This window comes from Plectropomus leopardus, chromosome 15 (assembly GCF_026936395.1).
Source record: "Plectropomus leopardus strain MGB_pleo_1.0 chromosome 15, ASM2693639v1, whole genome shotgun sequence".
Lineage (NCBI taxonomy): Eukaryota > Metazoa > Chordata > Actinopteri > Perciformes > Serranidae > Plectropomus > Plectropomus leopardus.
The window spans coordinates 24,932,824-24,948,817 of NC_142190.1; the positions used below are offsets into that span (position 1 = coordinate 24,932,824).

Genomic DNA, 15,994 nt, shown 5'->3' on the forward strand with positions numbered 1-15,994 from the left:
CTTTTCAAAACTGCGAATGTGTTTGAAACAGTGACTTAGTTAAATCACATAGCATCATGTTAAAAAAGAACACAAACTAACCAATCATTGAAGTGTATCTCAGCTTTTAATGTTGGCCATGCTTACAAAAAGAACAAAAACAACAGCTTCCATGTAGCAGAGAACTTAATAATCTCTCAGAATTACAGTGCATTATCACAGAGAAGCAGAAAGTTAGACAGTTGATAATTGATTATTATAAATTGAACACACTGTAATATACAAATTAGATATATGACAAAAAGAGTTGGATACAGCATCAAGAAATATTCAGGAATATTAGTTTAATAGACGTTATGGTTTTCATTTTACATTGCAAGATACTGTATTACAGAGTACAATTCCTATCTGCGCTTGGTGTCTATTATGGCATGTCATTACTGATTTGCATAAAGTTAAAATCAGCCTCAAGTGGTTATGGTGGATGTTGGTGTTGCGCTGTTTGCTACTGCCACAGCAACGACTTCCCTCCATCACCAGATCTCACTGAAAATGAATGGCTGTTGGCTGCTTTTGCTGCACATTAATCTGTTGGTGTCAGAGCACAGTAAGAGAATGATAATGATTTTTTTCTAGGCCATCTGATCTTACACCCTGCAGCCACAGTTAGTTAGCACGCTCACAAAGCTGGTGCATTTGGGAGCAACACCACTTAAAACAGTCCCAGTGATCATCAGAGGAGTTTATTGAGTTGTTGTATGTGTTGCAGAAGTGGCATTTTTTTGGAGACCAGCCAAGAAGTTAATATCATCAGTGTTTCCTTAACAAAAAGCCCGTGGGATTTTTCCACTGAATTTTGTACTGTTTCGGTAAAATAACTTCTGTGGTAAACAAACGTTTATGATCCTTACATGTTTTGTTCAGAAAGATAATCTTCATAAGGGAACACCACTTTTAGGATTTTTAAAACATAAATGCAGATGCCAGAAGTAAAAAGCTAACGTTAGTGCTACAAAAAAACTACACCATGGTCACATGCATGACTTCAACATCACCACCACAGCGAGGCTGTAAAGTGTTTTAAGTAATAACATTTAATGTCGCTGAGAACCTCTCTGTAGTTGTTTAGCCACTTGTTAGCAACCACCATTTTTAAGACATGTGAAAGCTTAAAAATTCACCAGTAGTGTCTTTACTGACACACTTTATGGCGTGGCGTAGAACAAAACGTGAAAGTTTATTCAGCTTTTTTTAACCACACACCTTTTTTCAAGCATCTTAAAAAATAACACCCATTCAAAAAAACCAAGGGGGAAACTTCAAGATGAGGGAATTATGAATGGAAAAAATGCTCATTTATTTCTGTGTTTCAGAATTTGTTCCTACAGCATGGAGGCCTTCTTGATTTCAATCATATTGTGCTACATGTTGTGACTGCTGCGTAAGCCATGAAAAATAATTCAATGGTGATGAAGAATGCATGTCATTGGATAATTTCCCCCATTTATTGCAAAAACATAAGATTTGGCACACAATGAAATCAGGCATTCAGTAAAGTGAGTATGTGTCAGGAAAAAAGCAACCTCAAGCCACAGGTGTAGACGACCTTAAATGCGCTGCAGCAAAGCCTTTAAACAGTGGACACAAACTATGTCTCTCCAAAGACTCACTGCAGATGAGTACATCATGTAAATGAACAGTGCACTAAGTGCAGCCATTCAAGTCACTAATAACCTCATTGATTAAAGGATAAAGATGGGATTAGTTTTAAATATCAACACTTTACTTGAAGAGACTCAAAAAGCAGTGAATTAATCTGTGTAGCCGAAGTCCAATGTACTGCAGCTAATGCCTTCATGCTGCTCAAGTCCCCACTTTGTTGCTACTCTATGCGTACAGGTGGATAATATTCTGTTGTATAATTTTCAACCTGTGCAAGAAAACAAGCAAGCCACAATCAGTCAGACGGCTCGAGTAAATCAGAGGGCCGTCACATACCATACTGCTGTCATCCGACAGGCCATGGGTCCAGCTCTCTGGAAAACAACCACTGCATAGTTAAAGTGGCTCAGCAGCACTCATCCCTCACATGCATCCCTTACCTTTCTCCTCTTCCTCCCAGGGATTTGACCAGCTGAGGATAGAGGGTTTACTATGTGACGTCACGTTGGTGGCTGGGGACGGTGATGAAGCTTTCCCTGTACATCGCGCCATGATGGCCTCCTCCTCCGACTATTTCAAAGCCATGTTCACAGGTGAGTCTACAAAGCTTCACAATGACCAGAGCTGCTCAGAATGGCCATTGTACTGCTACCTGTTATGCTGATTTGTGTGGGATGTGCCCCTTGTTGCTATGACACATGCATTTGATTACTTTATATCTTCTTCCCTTCTGCACCGCATTTTTCCATAAAGCATTTTTTATTCATGAACATTTCCGCGCTTAAACACGGTCGCTGTCACTGTGCCTCCTGAGAAATTATTCAAATTGACCTTGTGCACACATCCCCCCAGTATTGTGTGTGCATTCATAGCTGTATCTGTGTTATAAAACCAACCTGCTCATCGTTATGCAGTCATGTTCATGGTCATTTGTACTTGTAATGATTGTAAATGTGACTTATTAGCCTGTTTCATCTCTGCGGCACACTGTATGCAAAGGTAGAAGATCCACGAGTACATTTAAATACATGCAGTGTGTGAACGGTATTTCAGGAATAGCAGATAAACTGCAGGATTTAAAAATAAGGTTTTACAAGCATTTTTGATTGCGTTTAGGAAATTAAACTGAAAAGACAACGCACCAGGTTTTGTGAGTTTTTTAAGTAAGATGTCTGCAGTAGCTGCCTTTTCTCCAATATAATAAAACTAGATGGCACTCAGCTTGTGGTGCTTAAAGTGTAAATAAAAAAAAAATTAAAAAAAACATTCGAAAAACTCAACAGCAAAGTCCCTTTCCAGAAATCAGGACCCGGTTATTTTAGATAATCTACAGACCTTGTTGTGAGAAGTTTCATGTGGGAACTATTTTCCACGAAGTACACCTGCCAACTGCATCAGGAAATCAGTACTTGGGACAGTTTGAGATGTAAATGTTAATGTCTTCCTTGGCTGAGCTGTAACATCGTCGGGTTTGTATGGTTGGCGGGTGTAGTTTGGTAGAAAGATAAAAGATCCAAGATGAAACTGATCACAACAAGGTCTGTGGATTACCCAGGTCATGGTTTCTGGAAAGGGAAATGTTAAAGGTCTCCAGTGCATTTTATTTACTTATTTATTTTTTTGCAATTTGAGCACCGCAAAATTCCATTAAATTAGAGAGAGGGCAGACATGTCTACAAATGATATCTCCAACATTTGGCAACTCACACAGAAACATTCTGAGTAATAAATAGCACTACAGATAAGAGTAAAAATGTGCTATTTTGATTTTGGAGTGAACTGTCCCTTTAAATTCAAGGAAACCTGGCAACAGCGATGTTTGTGAGTAAAATTAACATTACTGCTAGGACTGAATCTTGCATTAACCTGTAGCCTAATGGTGTATATTTTTTATTACTCAATCTTTGATTAGTTATTTACCACCCCTGTTAAATACCCTATGTACTGATGAGCAATGAAAGGGAGTTTATATTTTTAGAGCAATCAGCAGAGTTACTATGGATGTCATATCAAGACAGTAGTGGGAGTACGTAAGAGATTTATCATTTAAAAGTGTATGATAAAGATGAAGAAGCGTCTGCAGTGAGGACAGAAGAAGAGCTTGTTAAAGTTGGAGTACGGGGAAACTGTACTTAGAGTGTTGGATAGCTCATTAGTGATAAGGGTGCTGTGTGAGCACAGATGCTGAGCCATGGGATTCTACTTAAGACCTTCAATCCTTTCTCTGAAGATAAGTCCTTTGACACAAAACATTTCATTGTCATTTATGCGCAATGGCATATGCATCTAAATCAAATACCGCATTGTTGCTTTTCAGCTTAATTGAATTTGTTTAGTTGTATAAGATGTATTCTTCAGGTTTGTTAAAAAAACAAATGAACGCGGCTGCTCACAGACCTGTCATTCAAATGAGATTATATATGAGATGAACCACGTGTAAAAGTCGTATTTCTCTCATCCCCACTCCCTCTTGTTGCAGGTGGAATGAAAGAACAGGATTTAATGTGCATCAAGCTTCACGGAGTTAACCGAATAGGCCTGAAGAAGATCATTGACTTTATCTACACGGCCAAGTTGTCACTCAACATGGAGAATCTGCAAGACACACTTGAGGCAGCCAGCTTCTTACAAATCCTTCCTGTGCTGGACTTCTGCAAGGTCTTTCTCATATCTGGGGTAAGAAAGCAGATTCACAAGCTGCAGCTGCACATTATTGCACAGCTTCCCTGTCGTGTTTGCCAGCTGTAATTTGCTCTTGAACATCTTTAAGGTCATTGGCTGAAATAACTGGATAGTAGGATTTCAATAATCATTTCAAATGAAAGCTGTGTTTTGTCTCTCAAAATATTTTGGATTTAAACCCTGAGTGTCGTTGGATTTAAGGAGCCAAGCACATACTTGAAAGCACATTTCAAGAAGGATTACAAAAAAGAAGTATAAATTGTCAGTCAATAAATAATCAAGGGAATACAGAAGAAAAGATGCTAAGGTGGACAGATTCTGCTAGGCTACACTTAACAAAAAAAAGAGGTGAAAAGAGTTCAGGTTTCAGGTTTTCAGTGCACTTATTCAACCAACTTGATAAATGTGCATGGCTAGAAAGGCAGCAGGTAAAATGTTAAAGATGCTCTATTAGAAAATCGCATCTGTCAGAATGTGTAAACATTTCATTTTGTCATAGAAACAGTATATAATATGGGCAGGATTACGCTTAATGTATATGCATTTTGAAAGGTTCTAAATGTATGTGCTGTGTTGTATTTCTGAATACATTGCTTAAATGTAACTTAAACTAAAACATGACAATTTTTTTTTCAGGATAATACCTAGAGCCCATGTTGACATCTTAAAAGTGTTTATCTTGTCAAAAATCTAATACCTAAAATGTAGCAATTTTACTGTGATAGAAAAAAGAGAAAAGGGAAAATAGATAATCCTGTTGTTTTTTACTTATGTTCTGCATAATAGTTACTGTATGATAATATAGCTTTTACTGCAGCATCCCACCATCCTAAACCAGTCTTATGTTTCTAATTAGAAACTGTCATTCTGTCGGAAGCAAATTTTTCGATACAAGTTAGAAAAATACAGTCATTCATGTTCTAAGATGTGTTGTTAGTCTTATATGAACACCCTTTCACACATGTAGCATACAGCAGGAGATTGTTGGTTTCAGATGTGTTCACACTCGCTGGGAATACTCCATGTGGTTTAGGTGACACATTATGTCTAGATAGAGCATGCAGGAGACAGGATATGACGCAAAAAAAGTATGCTGTGGTAATGTGGTCAAACAGCGGAGTCTCTTGCCATTTCTTGAATTTGCCTGACGATTTGTGCGTCTATTCTTACCAACAGAATCTCCCATTGTCTCTTCAGTTAGACATTCCGGTTGGCGACTTTGTGTTAATGATCGTTCTTCTTCAACCTTGGATATTTGTGTATTTCGGTTTAGCATCAGTTGCAGGATAGAAACATCATCAACTTGCCCATTGTGATTCTCTGGCCGATCGCCTTCTCTGTTCACACATGGGCTCAATTGGACATTACACAGATTTTTGGAGAGCTGAAAGAGTAAAGTCTGTTTAATTTCTAGTTCAACTGATTGGGACACTTCTCACACACAGCTCCTCTGGGTAATGTCTAGGGTTGCAGTGTATGTGTGAACGGGACTTGAGTTGCAGCTCTCCAAGATTTCGATTTCTTCTTCCCTGCAGGTTTCCCTTGACAACTGTGTGGAGGTGGGGCGCATCGCCAACACGTATAACCTCACAGAGGTGGACAAATATGTCAACAACTTCATTCTGAAGAACTTCCCCTCGCTGCTGGGCACGGGAGAGTTTGTCAAGCTGCCATTTGAACGGTTGGCTTTTGTACTGTCCAGCAACAGCTTGAAACACTGCACTGAGTTGGACCTGTTCAAGGCCGCTTGCCGCTGGTTACGTTTCGAAGACGGCCGTATGGACTATGCCCCAAAGCTCATGAAGAACATCCGCTTTCCCCTCATGAACCCACAGGAACTCATCAATCACGTGCAGACAGTGGACTTTATGCGCACGGACAACACCTGTGTCAACCTTCTCCTGGAGGCTAGCAACTACCAAATGATGCCCTACATGCAGCCAGTTATGCAGTCAGAACGGACAGCCATCCGCTCAGACAGTGCCCACCTGGTCACCCTGGGTGGTGTTCTGCGGCAGCAGCTAGTTGTGAGTAAGGAGCTGCGTCTTTTTGATGAGAAAGCTCATGAGTGGAAGGCGCTGGCACCAATGGATGCACCCCGCTACCAACACGGCATTGCAGTCATCGGCAACTTCCTGTATGTGGTGGGTGGCCAAAGTAACTACGACACCAAAGGCAAGACAGCGGTGGACACCGTGTTCCGGTACGACCCCCGCTACAACAAGTGGATGCAGGTGGCATGCCTTAATGAGAAACGTACTTTCTTCCACCTCAGTGCACTCAAGGGACACCTCTACGCTGTCGGTGGAAGGAACGCTGCCGGGGAGCTCGGTGAGTTTGTTTCTCTGCTTGTTTGTTTTCCCTTTTAAGTAACAACAGACGGCGTTAATTAATATTGTATGAGATTATACACTTAAATATCGAGCAGCAGGAGAAAGAATGTGCAGTCACGTAATAAGGCTGCAAGCGTACTGACGCTCTTAATCAAGTGTTGTGCCTACACATCATTTGCTGTTTCAACATGTCGCGTGCATAATCTCTGTGTAATTTAATACAATTTAGAGGATGTGCACATTGTCACGAACACGTCAACAATCTAATTTAATCCATTACTGACGCATTTCAGCACATGCAGAATCCTTTGTAACGTGTAATGTTCAATTTGAGTTATCGCTTCGTCAGAAAACTTATAGTTTTTTAGGCTGTATTTTGGTGAGGTGTTGTTCAGGGTTTCATTATGTTATATTATATTGGTATTTGGGCTGTACCGAATAGTTCGAAGACCCGTTGATAATGTTGACATTGGTATTCTAAATCCATATTCAAATGTTGCGCAGCTTTTTCTCTTTCTTTTGCTTGTCTGTTCATTCAAAACCAGGTATTTCTGCACAATCCCACAGCTATTAATTTGTTAATTTTGTTTGATGGTTTCTTTTTTTATTAGGTTAATGACATTATAAAATGAATAAATCAATTAAATGAATCAATTATAAATAAATGACAGACATTGGAGGCCTCATTCAAAAACCTCAATGGAAGCTTTGAATGTAAAAAAATAAAAGACATTTCGTACGGGACCTTGAATTTCCAAGGATGGCGAAGGCACGGACCGCCTTACTCTACTCCTTCGACTACCTCTTGCCATCATTGGTTAGGTGTAGGAAAGAGGAGTGGGATTGGTTAGGATAAGAATGTCAGAGTAAACCAATCAGAGGCAGAGAAAGGCAGAGTAGGGCGGGCCCTGCCTTTGCTATCTTAGGAAATGCAAATTTGCACTCAGCACAGCACTAATTGTAAATTTTGATGTTTTTTTTTTTTTTTTAGCTGATACTACAGTGTAATCCAATACAACAAAGCCACAGTTTAAGTATTTATGTTGAGTCAATCAACTCATTGATATTGTCTCAAGAAATATTTTGATTAAATTCACATAAAATATATGTATTTACTGCAATGCTGTATCTGATAACACTGAATGGTAAGTCCTGAGACACAGCTGAAAGTGGGATACAAACAGCACCAGCAGAGAGGGTTAAGTTTAAAGTTGATCATAACGGGGTTGTGTCAGATCATCTTTAGTCAATAAGCTCATGCGTTCACAATTTAAACATCAGTTTGTGACATTTGGATTCACAGTTCACCCTTCTGTCAGAGGTACTTCAATGAAGGGATGTATTTATATCTGTTCATTGTAGTTTGGTTGCTGAGTAACCAATCTGGAATCTCTGCACCCTAAACTGTGGACCACAGAGAGGTGCCACCCAATACTTAAATTCAGCTCTGTAACTGCAGCGGAGAGAGGGAGAGGCCACTGTGTGAGCAGTCTTCTCTTCTGGGTTATAATTAGACCAAAGAACACGGCCCCGGTTCACTGCCTGTCTACACAACTGCCTCTTTCTGCTTTACGTTCCACTGCCCTTTCACTGCATGTGGTTTAGCCTTGATGTTTTTCTGGATGTGCCCAGCCCCTGCATTATATTTGTTTACTCTGGGTAGGTTGTACGGGTGCGGTTTTATTGTTACTGAAATTCCCAGGTTGTAAAAAGAAAAGCTTAACGTCAAGATGGATATTCACAGGAGTAATCTTTCTGTCTTAACTGGCACATTTTGCATTGTTTTGTCACATAGTCCAACTCTTTTCCCCATTAGACTTTGCTGTGTGTTGATGCTATCTTTTAAAATGACAAAAATATATTTCTGAACAAACTGATGTGTTTGGAAGACATGGGAGTTCTGATTTTTATGATGTCGTTCCTCACCATGATGTCATTAGGTACTGGGGCGGAGTAGTTATTATGTACTTCGATATAGGTTTGTCAAACAAATAACTCTGTGTCACCTTATGGCGGGATTTTTTATTTGTCTTTTAATAATAGTAATTACAACACTGTTTACCTCACCATCGAGGAGAAAAAATCATTTTTATTAAGTGTCAAATGATCATTTGACAGTTATTCAATAAATGTCAATAATAATTGCCAGGCACAGAACAAATCAATTATAGCAATGTTCGATCCCATTAAGGGGTCCCGACCTCACATGTTGGGAGCCTCTGCTGCAGGTCAGAGAAGTACATTGCATAGCGATTATAACCAGATGTCGCCAGCTACTAACCTGACCCTCACAGTGCTCCATTAAATTTTGGGTGAGCAGCCTGCAGGGACAGAGATTTATGCTAATTAGAAGTGTGACCTTTTCCTCTGATCATAGAAAAATCTGATAGCAGAGTAAAGTAGCCATTCTTCAATTTAAATTAGTGTATCCGTCAATGAAATTACTCCAGATAACAGCGTCTGGTCTCTGTAGGTAAATCAGGAACACTCAGAGTTTATACGCAGGTCAATTTATCATTTGTTTATTGACAGATTTTTAATATTAATGCGTCTCTTTCAGTCCGACCCTGCTCTGCATTCATATAATTCATCTGTGCTCAGTACAAGTATTGTTTCCCAATATGTCTGTTCTACTTCCACTGAGCGGCTGCAAGATTTTGTGCACTGCTCTCAAGGTCACTTTGATGATAGTTGTTGAGCAAGCAGAGAAAGGTATTCACTCATTTTCCCCACTGAGATTTCCCCAGCTGGCTCACACTGCTTTGTGGTCCTGAGCTCGCTGCTTTATTTTGGAACTAGTACCAGTGTGTTTTTTTAATCCTTTTCCAAGTCATTGATTTAACCATTGATTTGTCCAAAGCCTTTAAAAAGTGTTTTTTTATTCCTGGTGTTCAGCTGAGATCGCATATTGCCTTTAACCAGCATTTATCAATTCCACAACTGCTTCTTCTATTAGCTGCAGTTTGTGAAAACAACAAACATCTTTTTCACAATATCTCCTGTCCTGTAAAAAAAAAAAAAATAAAATAATAATAATACAGTAACTCTTTGTGCTATAGTATGCACATGAGACTTCTTTGAGCTGGGAGGATAAGATGAAGATAAGTTATCGATGGCCCACGATGCTCTAGAAAAATGTCCATTTTTGCTCCACTTTATGTTCGCAGATGGCGTTTTGATAAAAAGGCGTAAAGGTGCATAGCACACACTAGGGATGGGACGATATACGGTTATAAGGCGCGGCATGATAAACACTCACTATGATTTATTCATGCTGAATTTATATTATGGGAATAATCTTGAATATCAATTCCGGCAGCAGCATGCAAAGAGACTGCTGGGCAACCATCAGGGTGACTGCAGTCCCTTTAAAAATCTTAAAATGTCTTAAAATTACTTTTAGAAATGTAAGGCTTTAAAAGTCATAAAATTGAGTTTGAGTTTGTGAGGTCCTAAATGCCACAAACATTTTATCTCATTTAATTTATCTATCTTTTAAACTGTCCACAAAATTCTAATATTGTCTTTTTACTTTATACTTAGGTTAACCTCACTCACTTTAATAACCATCTACCTACATAATAGCAGCCTCTGTGCGGGACCACATTTATATTACTTACCTTCATACTGCAATATTTGAATGAAAAAAAAAACATATTTTGTCCACAAATATGTGTTATATTTGATTCAAAAACATCTTGAAATGTCTTAAGAAGCATTAACTTTCAGTATCTGATGCCTGTAGACACCCTGGCAGTAAAAGAGACTCATCCAAAACAGACTGTGCACCAACCTCAAAATACGCAAAAGATCTTAATCAAGCATTAGCATATTTCATCAAAAGATATGATGCCTAAAAATTGTTTTGTTTTTTTTAACTTAAACAGATGATTAGATGATAAAAAGATAAAAAGTTGTCTTATCTGTGATGCAATAAAAGTAGTTGTTTCGACACAAAATGTAAGGTAACGTGATTTCAGTATGTTTTAATGCCATTTTAAGAGTTTTCAGCATATTTTGATGATTATCAGGCCAGTATCGTGAATTGAGGATTACCATGACTTCACATTTTCTTATCATTCCCTGTATTGCACACACTCTTGTCATAATCTTGACATATTACAGTTAACCAAAGCTTACACCCCAAAGTGAATATTCCTCGATCCCTAGGTCCTGCTGGTTGTCCAGCGTCACCCATCACAACTGTTTTCCAACCAATGACCCCACAAGTTGATGGACTGATACTTAAGGGGTCAGTCACCTATGAGCGTCACCCCTGAATCCCAGCGTCCCTATTCCGGTTTCTCAAAGATTTTGTAAAAACCATCCTCAGAGGCCTAAAGATAAAGGATCTTACAATCTCCCCATTTCCTGTGCAGTCGGTGCATTCAGCGCTGGTGGGGTTGTAGGGATGTGTACTGTGTATTTAAATCCGTGTTTTAGCTCCCACGCTGAGACCCTCCAAGGCCTCATTTGCTGCTGTTTGTCCTCCTTAGTTGTGTCTTGACCTACTTTCTACTAATATGTTCTTCCGTCTTTTTCTTCAAGCTACTGTGGAGTGCTACAACCCAAGGACAAATGAATGGACATATGTTGCCAAAATGAATGAACCACATTATGGCCACGCTGGGACGGTGTACGGAGGTTATATGTATATTTCAGGTGAGTAAGTTAATTTGCAATCAGCCTCAAATAGAGGCATATGTTGCGTGTGAATGTGTATGGAGTTTAAAATTAGATTTCATGTCTCCAAGTCATAATTACAATGAGTTCCCGTGCATTGTGATTTCCAATTAGATCCTTTTTTTCTTCTCTAGAAACAAACAACTGATTACAGACCTCACTGCATGTATATGCATTGCCACACATGAATTATAGGGCTGCAGTGGGAGTGGGATCACAATATTAAAGCACAATTCAGTATTCAGTCACGATTTGGTATTCAGATTTTTGACAAATAGCACATACACTACATTTTAGGTTTTGAGAGTTTTCAGTGAGTCAGTATTAAGATTTCGAGCAGTATGCTAATGCTGCATATTTGTCTCTTTTTGAACTTTTTTTTTTAAGAGTCTTTCACACTTGCACACTTCTACAAATCATTGCTCACACACTCGATTCATGTTAGCCGAGCATGCAGGTGAAGTTGGTTAAAGTGTACGAGGGTTCAGTGCGTAGGGCCGAGGCTGGACACTGAGATCGCCCTTTAGGTGTCACCTCAATACTTGTTCACTTTGTGGGATTGAAAACAAATCCTGCGTTATGGAGATGAGCCCTAGTTTCTCAGTGTGACTAATCCAGAGCGGTGCTACAAAGGAAGGGGATGGGAGGGGCGGAAGGGAAATTGGGAAGGATGGAGCAAAGTAGAGGACTGAAGCCTGTGTAGGAGGTGTAACACAGAAGAGCCTGAGTTAATCCCCCCTGGCCGTGGGTACCGTCAGCGGTCTACAACACACGAGCGTAAACAATGTTCATAACCATCACTGGAGGGCTCCAGCTGTGTACATCTGTTTTTCTGTATGTTTGTCTATTGTAAAACAGAGTTAGGGAAGAAATAAAAAGGGAGAGAGGGAGTCATCCATACCCTGAATTAAAAAACCAAAACAAAAAAAAAACAAAACAGTTATCTCTAAATGCATGTGCAGTATATAGGTTCACCAGTTATTTTGTACAAATCCCTGTTCAGTTGTAACCAGTGGAGCGATCAAGTGAAAATTTGTGAACACATAGCACCAAAGAAATACACATCAGCTGTTTGACTCGTGAAGCAATTACAATGTCTGAATTCCAACCAGTGCATTTGTGAGTCCGTGAACTATTTAAAGAGGTGGTTTCCCCGGTGAATTAACATACATTATCATAAACAACATTAACATCTGCTTTGCACTTGTCGTCACACGCTGTACTTGCAAGCTGGGAGGCTTTGGCAAATGAGAATGAAATAGTGAAAACCTTGTTAAGAGTGGTATTAAGCTTATTTACAAGGCAAGGTGCTGACCAGCATGCACGCTGTTTTATTAGATACACTCTTTGATTTTGATTGCTGTGCACATAACCAGTGAATTTAATTTCATAATTCACAGACCTCATTATTCCTGCAAATCTTTGTCAATATTATGCTGTTGTTTACACAACACATCTCTTACCTGACTAGTTCCAGTTAGCGTTTTTATTTCAGTTCTGCTTAGTGAATCACACAACTGACATAACATGTATTTGTATGTTTTTTGTATGTGTATATTGGGAACAGTTTGTCAACGATTGTTTTGTTGCTCTGCTGTATTTTGCTTAAAATTGTGCGGCAAGAATTGTCACAGTGCGCATGCATGTGAAGAAGTTATCAGTGCATTCAGCCCCTTTTTTTTAAATTTGATTTCATATTTACCAACTCCGGTAACAGTTCAGAAACTAATAACTAGCTTCATACATGATTACTATCATTGTTTATATAAACAAAAAGCAAAACTTTAATAACATTTTTAATTGGTTAGTGTCTCACTTGGGAAACGAAAGAACTGGGGCATGTTTGGGACCACATGATTTGGCAAGTCTAATATTACCGAGCGAAGATGAAAGGCACATTTTCACTTTTTCAAATAAATAAAGTGAAATGAGGAATAACATAATGGTCACGGACCGAGCTAATCTGCTGGTAGCCAGCTGTTTTTAATCTTTTTGCCTCAGGCTGCACTCTGTAGTACATAGTATTTATTGCTCACCCTTTTTGATATTCTAATGGATTCCTTTTGTGTTGGTTTCATGTTCTAGTGATGCACTCAATGACAGGCCAATAGCCTGGAAAATTTCACTGACACAATGTCATGCTTTGTACCTGCAGCAGCTAATACTACATGTGGGAGGGGAATGAACGTTTGCGTGTTACAGGATAAAGCTGGTAAAGCAGTGTTGTGAATACAGCTGTGGGTTAGACACATGCATAATGGCTCATATGAAAACTGTAATAGATTGAAGTGCTTTTAAGGCAAAAGGTACAAAGAGTTACCCATTAGAGGAATTTTGTTGCGCTGAGGCCCCGCTGTAGCGCCCACAGTCTCTGGGGTTACAGTCTTGCTGTGCAAGGTGACCCATGCTGAAGTGCAGTTCTATGTCCGTCTGTCACAGCGGATCAGGTCACATTGTGCGGCGGTGCTGCTGCGCTGTCTGAAGGTATTCTGTCAGCTGGATGAACCTGACAAATGCACTCAGCCTACGGACCATCACAGCTCAAGTGGTGTGGCAGAGTTCAGACACGAGTACTGAACCAGCACAGAGCCACACAGCCTCTGGTTCACCGTCGTACCTGAGAGATTAAGGTCTTTGTGAAGGTCCGGTGGTCTCACATTCAGACCATCTTTTAGGTATTTACTGAGTCATCCACAGCGAGGATGCTCCACTCACGGAGTAATTTTGACTGAGGTGTCCTGACAGGAGACAGTCTCACAGCCTTGAGCTCTTGTGATTATTATAAATATATTTTTGCATTGATTTGTAGTAATTATAGCCTAACTACAGGATTTTGGAGGCTGATACTCATAATTATATTTGGAAGTCCCTTATGTAGGGTTGGGCAGTTAATCAAATTTTATTTTTAATTTGACTTCCAATGGTTATGAAAACAAGATAATCCAGATAAAACTGTTATTATGCCGTTTTCAGTTTCGCAATGATGCTCTCATTTTGTTTTGTGTTATAAATCCTGCATTCCCCTTTTCCTTTAATGCGGTGTGCATTTGCCCCTCCCTAAGAAAAAGAAAAAATATCTTTCAGCCAGGTTGTGGCATGTTGAGTTGAAGCCTGTTTTTCAGTTGAATTATATTCAAGAAGTTCAAGAAAATCCACTGTTAAAAAGACGAGTCAATTAGTAATCACGTTAAATAGTTTTGATCCTAGTATGGACCAAAATAATTGTGATTATGATTTTTTTCCATATTTATTTGTTTATTTTTCTTGTGACCACGGTGCATACTGAGTGGGGCATTTTGAAGTTAAAAAATAAACGGCAGTATTTTTGGGTGGGCACTAATTGTGACACTGTTTCTAGATGTACTCAAGCCTTCTTTGGCATTTGTTCTGCTGTTTCTTATAACTTGTCAGCCAAAGTACTCACCAGTCAAAATTTATAGCACACTAATATCGGTAAATAAACTGGTTTGGCTAATTTATTGGTGTAGCTCTAGTGCTGTTAAAAACTGCAAGTCATCAGAATTTGTTTTTAACTTGCCATTGTAATCATCATGGATGTGATGACCTCTAGTCAGAGCTAAGCTGCAAAAACTAAAAGCACAGTTGATGATGTGACTGGTTAATGAGCATTCCTGCACTCATTAGCTGGCTGTTTAGACAAAATGACCGCTCTGAAGCGACTTTTTTGTTTTTTGCCCTGATTGTTTTCCTACAGTCTGTGCACTGTATATGTTTCTAACAGGCTATAGTTTGTTTACTTTAGGTTCAGAATTTCACAGCGATCAGAGAATTTCATTGGAGCGAGGAGAGATGCAGGACCTGAGTGAGGGCTGTCTCAGACGCCGATTTAGAGTGGAAACGAAGCTCATTAGGGATTTTAATGTATTTGAAAGAGAGCTTGTTTGTTGTGTTCGTTGTTTGATATTTTTAGTTGAATTGGCTTCATATCAGTGGTTCTTTTTGAAATATTGCAAGTACTGACATAAAGGCAGCAAATAATTTGGAGATTGATAAAAATATTCTGAAATAAGACCTTATTTGATATGAAGTCTGCTACATTTACTCTCTTCCATTTTGAGTGTCCAAATTGTGTCCATGGCATGGACACAATTTCCTGCCAACAGTTCCACATTGCCATCTGTTGAATTTTATAGATGTAAAAATTACCTTCGTGTGACTCAGCATTTGTCTCCAATGACCCAAAATGATGATGATTCATAATGTCTGCACAGTCAATTTGCTGCTCACTATAGAGGGTAAATGATTGTCTGTTATGAAAGGAGTGGTGAATTAGTGAACAAGGGAGTGATTTTCGACATGAGTTTATAAGATCTCATATTCCAAAAGCGGTGAAATTTGGCTTGACATTAAGGATTTCAACAGCGTGGTTATGGTCAGTGGAGAAATGTCGGTTTCTGAATGTATCTCACCTGAATGTGAACTATAAATGAAAAACACTGTTATTTTTTAATTTGATCTGAATAGTGAAAAGAGGAAGTTAAGTGATTTCAGTTGCTCTCATAATGAAGAAAATTCCACATTTAGTTCTATAAACAGTTTAATACTTTATAAAGTGCAATGCTGCTGTATTGATTGAAGTGTCTCGCAGTATTTAATTATATTTTATTAGTGTTGTGTTTATTTTGAAAGACCTG

The 15,994-nt window shown here is 39.0% G+C and overlaps 1 protein-coding gene across 3 annotated transcripts in view; it reads left to right on the top strand.

The window, feature by feature from the left end:
* Positions 1–15,994, top strand: part of klhl13 (kelch-like family member 13) — a 45,271-nt gene that overhangs the window by 26,017 nt on the left and 3,260 nt on the right. For all 3 annotated transcript variants that reach the window (XM_042499660.2, XM_088088295.1, XM_088088294.1), the window contains 4 exons: positions 2,102–2,234; positions 4,121–4,317; positions 5,859–6,654; positions 11,205–11,318. In XM_042499660.2, coding sequence (XP_042355594.1) covers positions 2,102–2,234; positions 4,121–4,317; positions 5,859–6,654; positions 11,205–11,318 — 1,240 coding nt within the window. The remainder of the gene's footprint in view (positions 1–2,101; positions 2,235–4,120; positions 4,318–5,858; positions 6,655–11,204; positions 11,319–15,994) is intronic.